The 17473-nt window shown below is 35.9% G+C and overlaps 1 protein-coding gene across 3 annotated transcripts in view; it reads left to right on the forward strand.

Moving 5' to 3' along the window:
- The window catches only part of zfhx4 (zinc finger homeobox 4), a 264735-nt gene that overhangs the window by 206377 nt on the left and 40885 nt on the right, over positions 1–17473 (forward strand). For all 3 annotated transcript variants that reach the window (XM_060822798.1, XM_060822793.1, XM_060822799.1), the window contains exon 5: positions 13615–13734. In XM_060822798.1, coding sequence (XP_060678781.1) covers positions 13615–13734 — 120 coding nt within the window. The remainder of the gene's footprint in view (positions 1–13614; positions 13735–17473) is intronic.

Genomic DNA, 17473 nt, shown 5'->3' on the forward strand with positions numbered 1-17473 from the left:
CACTGGAACGGCGAAGGATGAGGGGTGACTTAAAAAGGTTTATAAGATGATCAGGGGAATAGATAGAGTAGACAGTCAGAGACTTTTTCCCCGGGTACAACAGGGTGTTACAAGGGGACATAAATTTAAGGTGAAGGGTTGAAGGTATAGGGGGGGATGTCAGGGGTAGGCTCTTTACCCAGAGAGTGGTGGGGGCATGGAATGCGCTGCCTGTGGGAGTGGCAGAGTCAGAATCATTGGTGACCTTTAAGCAGCAATTAGATAGGTACATGGATAGGTACTTAAGCTAGGACAAATGTTCGGCACAACATCGTGGGCCGAAGGGCCTGTTCTGTGCTGTATTGTTCTATGTTCTATGGTCTATGTTCTAAACCCCAAAACAAGTTTCTTTCATCACTTGGACCTGAAAACATGCCAATAGAAATTTTGGTTTCTGTGTACTTCATAATAAGTTTGTTAAAAATCGAACAGCATTTATCACCATTTTTAACAAAAAGTGTTCTTGTTCCATGTAGTCTGAAAAGCCCCATAAACCTGGTTATTTCAAGACAGCCATAACTCTCTTTCTCTCGTAATTGTATTCAATCACAAATCCAAATCGGGCCACTTTTGTTTCATCTTTCCCTCATTCTGTAGCACTTTTCTGCTCAATCACTGGATGAGTCATGTCAAAAGAAAATAATACCTTCTTGTATAGGCTACACCTGCTGGATGAGGACACAATAAGCCCCTCTCATTGTTAAAGCACACTTCATGCAAATGCTTTTGTTACTTGGATTCGACACAAGGTGAAGTGAGTTACAAAGTGCTGTGAAATTGGCAAGCTAAAGGGCATATTTTCTTATTCAGTTCCTCTAATTAACCACTCAGTTCTGCTCAGGAGCATGGTTTAATTAGAAGCTAACATTAGTTCTAATTGTTTGCAAATTAACAAGGCTGCATGTAAATAGTGCTAATAACTTTAATTGCAGTCTTCTATTTAATAAGGTGTAAGTACTGTTCCCTGCCTTAAAACACTGGATTTCATGTTAAGGCGCTACCAAACCTGTGTCAGCATCATTATAGATTATATTAAATGATCAGACATCTTACTGAACCTGATTATAGCCAAAAAGAAATAGTTGAACTCTAGATAGATCAATGTAGCTGTTAAAGATTTTGTGCATTGCTCATCTACAGAAACAAAAGCTATCAATAGTTCAATTAGTCAAAATAAAGAATCACTCTAGTGCAGTGAAATCTAGCAGCGTTACTTGTTTCATTGTTTAAATACCGAAGGTATTTAGCAGCGCCACACAGATAGTGATACGTTTTCAAATAGCTGCAACTCCATTTTTCCTACCTGTTGTTATTTTCCAAGTTCCTTGCAATTTAATGGAAAACGTATCAGTGTGCTGATGTAGCAAACCTGTCCTTGTGTCTGATAGAAATACAAGGCATTGTGAAGCTGTGATACGTGTTTTTAAGCTGATGATGCTAACGAATCACAGCATAAATGACCGAATCGATGTGAAAGCAGCCACTGCCGCTTAAGAGTATCAATAATTGTACCTTTTCACTAGAATGGATAAGTGTTGCATTTAAAAGTCATATGGATCTCTTAATTGAAAGTTAATTTTAAATCAATGAAGAGAGTCATTTAAATATTGATTGGTCCTTTCAATGTGAATTGTTAACGGTCGGATTTTGTAACAACTTTGTTTAAGATGCAATCAATACCACACAATCAGTACATTCCATAAAGGAAAATTGACATATGTTCTTAAAGCGCCTTCTGGGTATAATAATCTTATCTACTTTCATGTATGACTCGGAATATCCATGATCCTTTTGTTTCCCTAATGAAATCTATATATTTTAAGGATCGAAATCTGGCATGGACTCACTTGTGAAACTGAGACTTTATTTTGAAGACTGGGCATAGAATAGACCTTGGATTGGTACATGGTGTGTAGTTACTGTTATGAAACGTTATTTGCATTGTCCCATGAAATAGTGGGTGGATTATTAAGTCAAATGGAATGAAAAAGCAAAGGTTTTGTACATTCATCATATTGGGTCATTTTTTATGGAATTTAATATACACTCAGCTCCAATTTCTTTAATATCATTGAATACTGAGAATTTAAGAGAAATTGCACATCATGGAATACATAACAGTAACTTTTTTTAGTTTTTCTTCATACTTGAGTTGACGAGAAGAAAAAAATATTTACTATTGTGGAAGGTATCCCGTTTTAATCTTTTGAAAAAATGCGGGGTTAGCTTTTGTAACCTATCTCCTTATATGCCCAAATACATCATATATTTCATTGAACATTTCATTGTGGTATTGTTTAGATTTCAATGATATAGACCTTCTGTGTACATGCATATAGAATAGAATCTCATCAAATAAGGCTGCAAGGAGAAGCCAGGGAAAAATAGACCGGTGAGCTAGACATCAGTGGTCAGAGGGAATTCTGAGAGGCTGGATCTACATGCATTTTGAAAGGTAAGAGCTGATTAGGGATAGTCAGCATGGCTTTGTGTATGGGAAATCATGTCTCACAAACTTGAGTGAGTTTTTTGAAGAGGTGAGCAAATAGATGGATGAAGGCAGAACTGTAGACATTGCTTACATGGACTTGAGCAGGTCCTTCAACAAGGTTCTGCATGGTAGGCTGGTTAGTAAGGTTGGATCACATAGGATCCATGGAGAACTAGCCAATTGGATACAAAATGGTAAAGGTTTGTTGTTCTGACTGGAGGCCTGTGACAAGCTGTGTACTGCAAGGTTCATTGCTGTGTCTACTGTTGTTCGTCATTTACGTAAATGATTTGAATGAGAATGTCGGAGGCATAGTTAGTAAGTTTGCAGATGACACCAAAACTGTTGGTATATTGGACAGTGAAAAAGGTTATCTAGCCAGTTGACTGAGAAATGACAGACGGCATTTAATGCAGCTAAATATGAAGTGTTGCATTTTGGCAAGACAAACCAGGGCAAGATTTAGACAGTTAATGGTCCAGAGCAGAGAAATCAAGGGGTAGAGGTACGTGGTTCCTTAAAGGTGGCATCATAGGTAGACAGGATGGTGAAGAAGGCATTTTTCACATTTGCCTTCATTGTTTGGAGCATTAAGTACAGAGGTTGGAACATCCCGTTATAGCTGCACAAAACGTAGGTAAGGTCACATTTGGAGGATTGTGTAAATTGTGATCATCCTGCCAATGGAAGGATGCTGTTAAACTGAAAAGGGTGCAAAAACAATTTACAGGGATGTTATTGAGACTAGAATGTTGGAGTTATAAGGAGAGGCTGGGAACTTTTCCCTGTAGCATAGGAGGCTGAAGAGTGACCTTTTATAGAAGTTTATAAAATAATAAGCAACAAAGATATGGTGAGTACCGAAGGTCGTTTCCCCAAGGTAGGGAAATCCAAAACTGGAGGGCATAGGTTTAAGGTGAGACAGGAAAGATTTAAAATGATCCTGAGGTGCAACCTTTTCATTTAGAGGATGGTGTATACTGCATGTGGAATGAACTGCCAAAGGAAATGGTAGAGATAGGTATATTACAACATTTAAAAGACATTTGATCAGGTACATGGATAGGATGGGTTTAGAGGGATATGGGCCAAATGCAGACAAATGAAATTGGTCCAGTTTAGGAGACCAGGTCGGCACAGACAAGTTGGGCTAAAGGGGCTATTTCTGTGCTGTCTGACTCTATGACTCTGACTTGAAGCACTTAATTGTTTCATCTGCTGTGCTATCTTTTTTTTCCAAAACAAATGTCATTGCTTCCCTTAATTTTGATTTGAAGAACTGGATAAACTAGCTAAAAGAGAATAAAGTTTCATAGTTGGTTAATTTGTCCTGTTTGACAGAATAAGATAAACAAAGATAAACATAGCTTTCAACATACAGCAAATTTCAAGCTGGTGTGATATGGCTGATTGTTGTACTGCGATATTTCATTAGAGCCAAAAAAAAGGCACATGCTGGAATCCAAAGTAGACAAGCAGGAGGCTGGAAGAATGCAGCAAACCAGGCAGCATTTCCCATGCAAAGAATCGGTCATTATAACCTGTCCCAGTTGAACTGCCAGCTGCCTAGTGCCTTGGCTGATCCTATTGGCTGTCTCACCTTTGTGGCCCACCAGATATTCTTAGTTGGATGGGGTTCTGGATGTAATGCTGTCTCATATTATCCCTTCTAAGGGACGTGCTCATGATATCATCCCTTTATCTTGGCATGTAGTCAAATAAGTTGAAGCTCACAGACCCCATCTTACTGAGTTCTGTTCACTTGCAACATGACACACACAGAAGGAAGTGTGCTCCAGTCCACCTGAGTTGCTTAGTTTGTGCTCAGATGTACAAGTGCCTGTGGTTGTCAGGCACATATTACATATGATGCACAATAATAAAAGTTTTTTGCCTTCTTCAATACTACGTGACTCATGTCTTGTCATTATTCTTGGGAACTAACCCAAGTATCACAGCATGATTGTGGCAGATTATCAAAAGACTAAATGGTGTCATGGTATCATGCCACTTGAAGATTGTCTTGTTAATTGGCCATCTTTGAGAAGACCATGCAGGTGAGTGAACCTCAAAGACAGGATTGCAACCCAGAATTGTTCCCACACCCCTTTTAAAACTAGAACAGTCCGATGCTCACTATTACGTTAGCTGCAAACAAAGGAAAGCCTTTGTCCTAAACCAACTTGCTTTGAAGAGCAGAACTAAAATTATGCTATCTTTTATTTGGTAATTTAGCTTTGCAGGTTGTCAATAAGTTTCAAGAGTCTATTTTATATGCAAGAAAAAACACTGTGAAAAACAATACCTTCTATAGTGACATGTTGAAATAAAAACTGCAATTTGGCTTTATTATTTGACAGAAGAACATATAGTTTTAAAATTAACATCAAATGGAGTTAACCCTCATTCTGACAAAGATAATTATTGAAGCAAAGTGCGTAATTGATAAGTTCGTTAGCTTCATAGATGCTACAGTCTAAACCACTGACCAATAAGCAGCTTGAATTTTCTCATGGTTTTGCAATTCTTTGGCAGTTTTCAAAAATATAAATGCAATAGTTTGTTTTTTTAAATTGCTGTTGCTAATTAAACACTGAACCTTTCACTGGTGTAAAGTAAGTTACTTGCACCTTTCCAACCCATGTTACACAATTCACCTTCAGTGCTGTAATTGCAAGTTCACCTCCCTCTTTCCCTCCGATCTCTAAAACAATGTGAACATTGTATGCTTAAAGTGATTATAGCAATGCCAGTGGTTTGTACACATATAAATTTTGTGTATGAAGATGCTATTATGAGGGAAGGGCTTGGGATTTGTCTGAGAGATCCTATTTGTCTGATAGAGCTGACCAGGGAAATAGAGCTACAGCTGGTTACTTCATTAGGTACTCTCATTGATTGAACCCTGCTGAAGTGATGCAGCAGACTCCACGATAACTGCTGGTAATAGAACAAAATGAATTCTTATCACAGAGATTGGAAAGGCCATTAACCCCGGCCTCTCGTGCTTTCAGAAGTTCTAGACAGGAAACTGCTTGGTGACTGGTAAAACTGTTTTCTGTATAACTACAGGTCACGTTGGAAGGCGTGTGTGAAATTTTTACCCTTCGGCTTCAACATAGATGAAACAATTAAGAGACAGATGTTTAAAATCATCCTTTAATAAACATGGAAAAAGAAGGAAAATATCAGAATGGAAAGGATTTTATCTTGATTATTTTTAATGCACTAATAATTGTTTCCATCAGGCTAGCTGCCCTGTTGTAGGAACAACAATATAAGCAATATATTCACTTACAGAATATTAAGATACCATTTCCATATTTTTTTAACCTGCATGCAGTTTTAGATCAACTGCTGCTTCCTGTGCTGCTTGAATTGATTGAAAATATATCCATCTATTCAACATTACGTCTGCTGAATAATGGTATTGGACAGTGAATATTGTAATATGACTCGCGTCAAATATACAGTAACCAATGCTTGATGTTTCTTTTGATTTAATGGTGTAACATCTGCACAGTTATCACAACTATCTTATTTAAGTTGCTTTTCTCATCTCATAATCTGAATTTTTTAAAAAAGTCGGATGACAAAATTCTGCAACCTCTCAAATTGGGCACGTTATGAGGCTTTCACCCAATTGAATTGCAAGTACGTATTTCAAGTCAAACACAGCATGTTTGGATGGAATCTATGAGCTTCTCATGAAAGTGGCTGATTAGTAGTTCATGCCTTTAATGCTGTGACCTTGAACGAAGTTGAGGCATTTGTTGATGAATGTGATCAGTTGGCTTGGCTGGAATAAGCAGCTGCTGCATTGTGTTGTAAAAAATAAGAATACAGTATCGACGGATACGCTGAGTATAACATAATTACTTGATTCAGTTCAGTCTGCCAAAAATCAGTTTGCATTGCATTTGCAAGGCAGCTGTTATCATTGTGACTTCACCCTGCAGATCTGGTAATTTTGGAATTAACCATGCTTGCTTCAATTAATATAAAGTTTCAGGAGATGGGCCACACGTCCTGTAGCTCTTCATACATTGTATATAGGTGGCTTTTTTATTTGATCTTTGTGTGGTCATTCTTAAAAGACAGAACACAGCTTAAAACTAACCTCCCAATCAGTAACAAAATAATTATTATTTTACATCCTGTGGAGTGAATGAATCAAGGTGAAGTATAGCTGTGAATCCACAGCAACACGTTCTGGTGAGAAAACATAAGAACATTGTAAATCAACGTTCGAATGTCTCACAATCCATTTGTTTTACAATAGTTCATTACTAAGAGCCAAAATCAAACTGATCTCAAGTAACAATGGGCTTACCTGTGGGACAAAATCATTGCAAAGCTTGGTTTGGTTTATAGAACTAGCCAGATACTGTACGTAATGCAATTACTGAACATTTGGTGAATGTAATATCTATGCACACTATGGTTTAGTATAATATTTTGATAACATGACTGTGCAGTTCCTTCTGACATTTTTACAATATCAAAGACTGTATATTAAATGTATGATGTTGTTGTAATCAGTTTCGGAATAAACCAGAAGGAGGCACCGGGCTTGTTAGTCCATCCATGTGAAACTTCATATGGCTCAAAGAATGGTCATACGGAGATGTGGCAGTGATAAAGAAAGCCACCACCAATATACAACCAATGAGCAAAAGCAGAATGCAATTCCAACATTAAACTTGAAATAATAAACTTCCAAATAATAGAAAATAAAAGGAGGAATTTCAACACTACAATCTAATTGAATAATTTAAATGATTGCTTGAAACCACTTGAGTCTATGATGCTGCCTGACCCAGAATTAGATTACAACCTTGTAATCACTGCCAGGTATCCTTCATTTTCTGATAGAAACGGGTGAAATAGATCCATTTGTTTCATGGGGTTTCAGTTGATGTCGAAATTGTACTGTTGGATGTGAGTTGTACAAGTACACAACCAAATCAATGTTTGAAAAAATTTCAACAATGCCAGTAAATTGGTTTGCAGCTATAGACTTTGGGACTAACTTCAGGGAGGAGAAATTCCTCTTTGCACCACTTCAGGTTAATTGTTTAGCTTTCAGGAGACTGCTCACTGTTTACAATTTAAATTTAAATACTAATGCTAAACTAATAAGCAGAATAACCTACAAAAAGTGATGAACCAATTGTTTTAAAAATAGAACATGGTGGAATTTCTAACCCAAATTTGTCTCTAGAATGTTCTAAACAAAAATAAACAAATTCATCAGGTAAGAATTTGGCGTGTTCAAAGCACGTACAGTTGCACAGTAAAAATGGAGTTCATACTATGATGAGGAAATTGAAAACGCAGGTTGTTCTTTGTAAATTCGTTATAAAGCGATTGACAAATTGGGGATGCTGTTTCTAAAGCGCAAACATTTGTCAACTATAATGCGATTACATCACCAACACTTTAAGCGTCATTTCTAAAGTGCAATTTTTCTTTAACGCAGGGTTGCACGAGAACACAGCCATCACGTTATAGAAGAATTAACTGATCTTTTAAGATAAATTTGAGCTTCTGATTTTTGAATATCATGCACAGTTGCCTATTGGTTTCTATGACTTCCACAAATATTTAATGAAATTTAATCAAGCGCTGACTTGTATATGTTATAACGAGGATGTAAAATATGTATCCAACATCAAATTGTACTTGAACCTAAGTGCAATCTCATTTTCCACACGCAACTCCATGTATATGTTTACAGTCCTCCATTCAAGTCAAGGAAATAGTTTTGGCATACTATGGAAAATTATGCTATGATGTGACACTGACATTTCCTTTTGTAGTACAAAATGTGTGGATCTTTGGGATCCAGAGCCTGTTGCTTTCAGTGTCCTCTTTCCACAATGATCAAAAATCCTTTAGTGGGAAAACCCATTTTGTATTAAAAAATCAACTGTGAACTGGACATTGTGAAAATAACATCCTGCTGTAATTGGAAGTAGTCAGAAGTCATGTGACACCAGATTATAGTCCAATACACTGTTTTGTAAAAATTGCAAGCTTTTGGAGGGCTCTGAAAACTTGTGATATTAAGTAAACCTGTTGGACTATAAGCTGGTCTGACTTTGTCTACCCCAATCCAACACTGGCATCCATCAATTGCAAATAACAAGGCTTTCAGTCAGAAAGGTTGAAAAGTATTTCTCGAGTCAAACTTATTTTGGATGCTGCCAGAAATATCAAATTTACAGTAATGATGCCATCACATTGATCATTACAAAATTGGCATTATGTATACTCTCCTACGACCTCGAGAGAGAATTTTGACATTGCAAAAGGGTATTCATTGACAACATTGTTACATCTCTGGTAATCTTTTTAAATTTCCACATTAAGCCAGCTCCATGTTATACAACTGCAGAAAATCAACACCTTACCCATTTTATCGACAAAATCAATCTAATTTATCCAGTGGAACAGAAAGCAATGACTCAAACCTGTTTCTTTTTCGAATATCTATACTACGATTATTACACAGTAAACTTACTACACCAGTGGGTGACTGCAATAAAATTGAAAATGATTAGTATACTTTTATTGTCATAAATAGTGCATCTCCATTTAGATTGATATAGAATACCCTGTTCTTGTTAAGAAACACTCACACAGTAAACTACATCCTTTCTAAGACGACCAAACATTTGTTCCAATGTTTTTTAGGTCACATTTCATGGTTTTGTTGCAAGACATTCACTATGGCAAGAACTCCATTATAATCCACATAATGCACCATTTTCAAAGAACATGCCATAATGTAGGTAAGATCCATGTCCTAATAGCAATGCTTTTAACTTTCACATGGAACTTGATAGTTTTGTCAGTATGTCAAAGGTTTTTTTGTCCTGAAGTCATTATTACTTGCCCATAAGTAAGAGTTTGATCTCTCAGATCCTTGAAAAAGCCTCAAAGCTGTATCTTTGGATGGTTCAGGTCTAACGTTGGGGTATGGTGTTCAGAGTTGAAATTAGCACAGAAAACAGTAATAAAAACACATTTCTGGACTGGAGACGGAGACACTACAAGTGAAGTGCTGGATTTCATGCCATAGATATTCATTTTCTTATAAGCAGAACTACTGGGAGCTCTTTCATTTTACAGTTGTCACAAAATGTAAGTATGTTTTGCATTTTCTACATTACATTGTAGACTTGTTGTTCGTCAATAAGTTAAAAGTTACTTTGGCTTAAAAAAGGCAATGAATGGAATAGAGGGAGTAGAGCAGGAATGTTCATTCAGAGTCAGAATTCGGAACCATTTTAATTTGAAAATACCGTTTGAACTTGATTTCCCGAAGGAAGTTGTGTAGGTTGCATGGTGAAAGGATGATTCTTGCTCTTGACCCTGAATAGGTCCATTTGCATGCAAGAGTGTTCCATTCATTGTGAGAGGGAGGAGGAAATTGAGAGTAGTAGGATCAGCTCTGTCTTCCAGGAATTCATGACTTATTGGTCAGTGACACCTTGACCAGAAAGTTTGACTCATGGCCAAGACATGATGGGGAGGGGGCAGGGCTGAATTTTAGAAAGACAAAATTTGGACTTATCAGTTAATTCTAGTGAGCTTTAGACATTATTTGTGGTTATTATCCAAGCAGCAAGTGCAAAATAAATATTGAAGCATTAAATTGATTAGGACCAGATTTTTTTCACGCCTTGTTTTCGTCAAATGGTAATTTTAATGAACTTGCACCTTTAGCATGATATTGAACACAAATTTTTTTTAACTAGAACCATTGTTCAAAGCCACCTTTTTCTTTGCATTTCACTTCCAGAATGAAAGTAATTCATAATTAAACTACAATTACAACCATTTTAGTTTTCCTGATGGAAGCAAATGAAAATAAATTATTGCCTGAGCACATGCTGATGGTATTCTACACAACTGAGAATGTGATATATGTATTACAAAAATATCATTGAATTCACTTTGGAGATCACCTAACCCTAGAGTTTCTACTAATTAATTTTGATTGTAATTAAAAAAAAACTACAGCTGCAGCACATGGGATGGCAGGATGGTGGTTTTTACTACCTTGTATAATAAAATACATGTAAAAAGTACCAAGTTCTGCTTAGACCCTGTGGCTTGGAAATCTCATATTTTATAATGAGAAATGTAATAGGCAAATAGACTGCCATGTCCTCCTTCAGCCATTGATTTGATACACTTAAGTCTTTTTCTTGTAACTAGAGAAATATTACTTGATGATCATTTTTAATTTCTGCAGTACATGACCTCACATTTAAATGTTGGTGCAGAGAAAATCTGAGGCTGTTTTCAAAGTAAGTTTGTCAAAATTGTGAACATTTGTCTTGTTGTTTATAAACCAGAGCATTTTCTTTATTTTGGATTTTATTCCATTATGGAAATACACTACAAGCTAAATTTAAATTTTCACACATGTCAGGGTCAAAATGAAAAATTACTCTTTGCGTGTCTGAGGATTTAAAATGTGTATATTTCTATAAACAGCTTCTTGTTTCTAGTAAGTCTCTGTTGCGCTTTTACAAATATTTTCTTTTTGCTGCATTGAAGCAAATCGAAAGGTAGCAAGATAAAAATATGTATCTGGTGAACAGTTTACCTTGGAGGTTTATTTGTTTGTGGCATGTTGGAATCCTCTAAGTTATAGCCTCAGCACTGCTGTTTGCTATTAAGTTGATGGGGAGAGTCTATCCCACAGTTGCTCTGTGCTGCTGACATGAAGTCTTTGTTCACGTTCAGATTAGTCAAACTGTTGTGAGGGTCAGGCCTGGGTCAGACTCCATGATGATGTATAGGAGAACATGTCTGGGAATTTCTCTCGCTCTTAAAACACATACCAGAAAGGCAGAAGAGAGCTGAGCAAACTGACTGATGAGACCCAGATGATAGTTACTCTTACTGGGTTCATAATTTGCCTTTTAACACACCATGTTTTATTAATGTGTGCCGTGATAGCCTTGAAAATTTCATGTCCCCCGAAGGTAAGGACACTCCGTGACACTTCATTTCCTCGCCCACAGAAAATGGGTCAGTAAATCCAGTCAAAGAACAATGCATAAATTCCCAAGGATGAGAAAGAGAGGTCTTTCACAGGATTTCTAAGTTGTAGGGCCCGACACTGGGTATGAGCTGTATGTGCACTTGGCATTAGCACAGACCTATCAGGTCATGATCACAGATGAACAGCAGCCCAAACTGTGCTCCCCTACCACCTTTACAAATACAGCTTTGTCTACCTACTGTGACCAGAGAGCTTGCAGAGTCTCTACTTTGATTAACAATCAAGATCGGAAAATACTGAGCACTACCATTGAGACAAATAAGGGGAGTAGATACAGTCCAATAGAGTTTGTAAACCTATTCTAATCAGTCTGAACTGGGTTAATCTGTGCACATCAAGGTACAAATCAATTTAGATCAATCTGTTTTTAACACACCCTTGAGATGGATTAGAACACATCAGTTTAAAATGATTCCATTTCTTGCCTTTGTGTAAAGGCAAAGCCTATTTATATCAAATCAAATATGTATAACAAATAAATTGTTTTCAAATTGAAAAATAAAATTAAACAATCTGTATGGGTATGTAAAAGCAAACATAACATTTGATATACGCAGAGAATGTTTTTAATCCACTGATTGAGCACACCACTCAGGCTTATTATTTCTGCATTTCAGAATTTCGGAACGCTGTCACCCAAGAGTCATCTTAGTGCTAAACTAGCAATTTTTGCAACCAGCTGCTGCATGTGACAGGGAATATTTCACCCTGCTGTCAGAACACTATCAATAAAACATAGTATTCGAAGTCTACTCATTTCTCCCCCTTCAATCATTGTAGCATTTGCAATGAAAATGTTATGTTATATTTATTTCTGAGCTGATGTGTCATGCATAAATGTAAAATAGGATCATTGTATGGAACATAAGGGGTTAACTTGTCTTAGCCAGTTAACAAAAGCATTGCTTATCAAACAAGGACTGAGGAACTGTATGTCAGTGTGCTCAGGACCTGTTCACCTCCTTGAGGTCAATTTTTATGGTTATTAAGATTTTATGAATCTGATGAGTGAAGGCCTTTACTTTGACCGACAGGATACCGCGCCATTTTCTTTCCATCACCTAATTTGTTTAATTCCTATCGGGACTTGCAAATATGATTTTTATTTTGCAATGCAGTGAACGCAGCATGCAGTGCTGTGGGAGTTGCAGGCCTGGTTATCTGGCATTACTCAGGCTGCTAAAAATTCATTAAAATGTGACATCAACACAGTGAGAGACAAATGATCACAGGATGAAAAGGAACAGTGGGCATTTCATGGATTAGTGCTGCCTAACCCTAGCCATGCAGCTAACTGCATAAACAGATTAATCCAACACCATTACAACTTGGAAGAATACATAACTATTTAAATTGGTATTAGCCTTTCTTTATAGATTTGCGTATTGATGGAGGTATGCAATCGGTCTATAGCAAATACTTCAAATGGGTATCAATCGCAGGTTCTTTGAGAGAATATTACATTGCATCTAAAGGAGTGCCCCCTATAGACAGTCATTTTAAAAAAAAATTCGATGTATCATATATTATTCTATCAACACAAAATGACCAAAAACTAAATTAGTGCAATTTTATTTTGAGGCATTTAGCACATGTTGTGCTTAACTATATTTAATTATATACTGTTGAGAAAAACCTGCATAATTAAGCTACCGATTTTTTAACTTTCACATCAACAGATGTAGATATGTTTTATAATATTTTTATAGCTCCTGAGAAAAGGGTCGTAAGTTTAACATTAATTGGATTTTGCAACCAGACATGCAATTAACTGCATTTCTTTACATATGCAAGTGATAAATAGTATTTTACTTGGACAATATTTAACCTTCCAATAAAGAGTAAAAGCTTTGAAATTAGCATTGGGCAGCACATGCTATATTTTGACTTTTGCCTTCTGTGATGCACAGGCTACAGAGCTGAGTAAATGTTTCTCACAAACAAATACTATACAGTTAGTAATCTGCTTTCCTAATCTCCCTCACATTTTTAATTGCAGATGAGCAGACTGAAGACTCTGAAGGGCCTGGTAAAACCACTGTTTCAGCTGGTGCTTCTGAAAACAAGGACGCAACTGAAAAAGACAACAAAGAAAACAAGAAGTCTGACAAAGACTCTGGTAATACTTGTAGATTTTGTCATCTTTCCATATTAAATTTTCTTTGATCTTAAAATTATTTGCACAGTTACCCTCCCCCGTCTCAATTATATTCATCACATGTGTGTTTTACATGTGATTTCTATCAGTAGCCTCACGCTGACCTATTTTTAATCATAACCATCTGACAGGATAGATGCGGATAAGTTGAAGAATATTACAGAATGGCCAGTGAGATTATTTTTTAATCAAATAAGTTTGCATGCTTGTAATTTTAAGCGCCTTTCATTAATCTTTGCTGTACTTGTGATTCCTCTGATGACATATTAATTTTGTTTAAGCTCAGGATTAGATACCAATCATGTATTTTTTCCATTATGGTGAGGCATATCAGTATCACTGACCAGAGGCCTTCCAGCCTACTTACTTTTTAGTCATTTTCCTTAGTAATACAAAGCAGCCTTCTCTACCTGAACAATAAATTCTGAATTAATGCCTTTTGCAGAAATTGTACTGCCTTAATCGCATCTTGCAGAAAACCAGCATCTGGTATAAATATCACAGGCTCTGTTCTTTATTTTATTTGGCAAATATTGAAGAGTGTATGATTTGCTTTTTTGATTTCTGTTTGAATTTCTTTATTATCAAAAAGAAAACTGCTATCAAGAATGATATTACATTTTCAATCTTTGCTGCACGCTAGGCAGTTACATTATGTTGCAAGCAACAAAACAGTAGCATCCAAAAAGGTTTAGAAACTACTGTTGCTAGATACCTCTCTGTCTTTTTACCCAGAAAGGAATGAGCTTCAAAATTAGACTTTGAAAATAAATACCAGCTTTTTATAAATAAATAGGAATGCCATTGCCTGACATAAAGATTGTAAAGGGATATTCAGTAAGCATTTACAAATGGTAACTATATTGGCACGACTGTTGGTCGGTCCCCTTCTGATCAAATTGATTGCACCAGAAAAATAGACTTTATTTTTTCAATTTAATTTGTCGAATGTCAAAATCATTTCAGATTATGCAGTGTGGAACTCCATAAAATAGAATCCGGTTAGGAGCTAAACCTCGTCATTTTTGTTTTCCAGCATTAGAGTGTTTGTATCACTGTTGTTGCATTAGTTCGTCTCAATAATTGGTACATTTGGAATAATCAAGGAGCAGAATTCAAGCTGCTTGTACTGGACTGACTTCATCTGGTGGAGCAGAACTCACCAATATCTCATTTATATTGGCATTTTAATCTAGCACTGCTTTAGATTAATTATAATAAAAATTACATTTTCAATGCACATGTATTAATTTGGATTAACTCCAGATTAATTCTGCACTACATTGATGTAATGTATCTCTGACAGGGCTTAAGTTTTCATAATGCAGTATACACAACATATATTAACCTTCATAATTTCAGGCAGAATCACCAATAGGACATGCCATTGTTTTTGAGCAATTATTCCTTATTCACAAACATTATTTTTATTATTTAAAAATAATTTATGCACACGTGAGACAAAAGTTCCTTAAATTTATATTACATTAAAGCAAGGAGAAGCCTTTCTCAGGACTTTATTTTTGCAATTTTTCTGCCTAGCTCATTACAGTATTTGAGAAAATATTGCAAAAAATACTCTTGTCCAACTGTAGGCATGCCAAAGTAAAGTTTGGGCTTGGGCATGATGCATGACTTCGTTTGACATTTAAATGCTGCCATTTGAACTATGGGTCAGTAATGGTTAACTTACTTTTCCAACTCTGTATTTCACATCAATGACAAGAGATGTAAAATATAACAGAAAAATGCTACATCTGTTATTGTATTCTATTTAACTACCGATATGTAAGGCTGAATTAGCTGTCATCCAGGAGCAAATGGAGTAGCAGCGAAATCTCTGAACTAAATTGATGTAAAGAGTTTTTAAACCTTAAGAAACACCTGAAAATGAAGGAAAGAAATGAATAAGTATGTCAGTGTAAACAGGGGAAAAACTGCGAAAGAAAATTTTTTCACATTTGAAAGTTGACTTTATGCTGCGCATGCCGATATAGTAATGAGAGAAGCTGGAGATGAGCATGGGCAGTGAGCATTTATCATTGTATCGTTGCTGTCAGCAGACAGTTGGACATTTTAAATGTTTGAAACCAATTAAACATTGGACTGTAGGAGAGGTTTAGTATCGAACTTCACATTGAAATACTGTTTTAGTTGTAGTATCTCTGGAGTGCTGTGGATTAACAATTATGGTGGATGAGAAAATGTCTATAATTTTGCAGTCAGCATCTGAACTCTATGGAATGGTAAAATTACAGGTGACATACAAACAAGTACTCTGCATTTTTTTTGAAACGCAAACTTATTTATAGCATTAAATTAAAGCACTTTTGTTGCATAAGGCGAGTACCATAAATATAAATTTGAGATGGTGTGAAATTAATTAATATATTCAGTATGTCTGATTGAGAGTACATCTCACTTTTGGTTAAGCTATTCCAAATGTTGTCATTTACAAAATTCAAAATAATGCTTCAGTATTTGGATATTAAAACTTTATTCTCAGTTTTAAGATTAATTGCAAGGATGCATACTTCTGTCATATATCAATGCTGTGCCAATATAACTTTATATTCAGCTATATCTAAATTTTGTGACTCTTAGTAAGGTGGCCAAGATTACAAAATGATACGAATAGGTGAATTTTAATATCTATTTGAAGATGTAGTCCCCAAAGGCAGTAGTGATAGTTTTCTTAAATTTAAGTAACTAACAGTCTTGGATTTCTATTTGGCATCTTCAGTTCTTTGGAACAGGAGTGTCTTACTGATTGGCCCCCATAATAGCACTCTTTGTGTTTGCATTCTGTCTTTTAGATGTAAAAGTGGACTGTTTACTTCATGATTTTAGTACCTGTTTGGCAACAAACCTGTTAAGTGTATGCAATAAATCACATTGGTTTCCAACTACTGTAGTTCTATCATTTGGTTGTTTGTATTACTGAGGCTTTTTAAGCATGCTTGTGAATATTCAGTACCAATTTGTTACAGGCAAAATATATACTATAGTACACATTAATGATGGTTTAGATTTGGACACAAGTCATAGAATTAATTTAGAGATAGAAGGCATTTGGATACAGGAATAATAGATGGATGTGTTTTGTTTGTACCCAGTAGACAATAATTGGAACTGTATACTAACTAGATGATTTTATGTTAATAGTGCCACATTATTTTCAAGTAGATAAGCAATGTCAGGCTATTCTTGAAATTCAAATTCCTCAGACAGCAGCAATCAGCAGCCAGGTTAATTGCCTGACTTGTAGACTAGATTCTCACTGTGCAAATATCACACGGCGCATTTTGTTTTGTTGTAATTGACCAAGCAACCAGGATCATGAAGAACCTGTGTCATTCTGAGAAATATCATGTGGCAGCTACTTAGAATAGTGCATTATTGTTAGAGATGAAAATAAAATGAGGTCAGGATATATACATAAGCAGAAACAATTTGGTGTTAAAGAATGTGACAGCAAGCTCTAAAGCTGAGTACTAAACATAATGTTAATAAAAATTAAATGTCAGCCATAAATGTAATATGTGCTGCTTAAGGACTTGCTTGTCAAAAGATAGCGTTTATGAAGTAGGAGTATTTGTCTGCAGACAAAAAGGATAGGTGGGATTTTTATTCTACTAATGATAGTTCTTGTCATGAACGCCTTTCTAAGAACATGTAATAGGAATAATTTATGTATATT

Source organism: Hemiscyllium ocellatum, chromosome 4 (genome assembly GCF_020745735.1).
Source record: "Hemiscyllium ocellatum isolate sHemOce1 chromosome 4, sHemOce1.pat.X.cur, whole genome shotgun sequence".
Classification (NCBI taxonomy): domain Eukaryota; kingdom Metazoa; phylum Chordata; class Chondrichthyes; order Orectolobiformes; family Hemiscylliidae; genus Hemiscyllium; species Hemiscyllium ocellatum.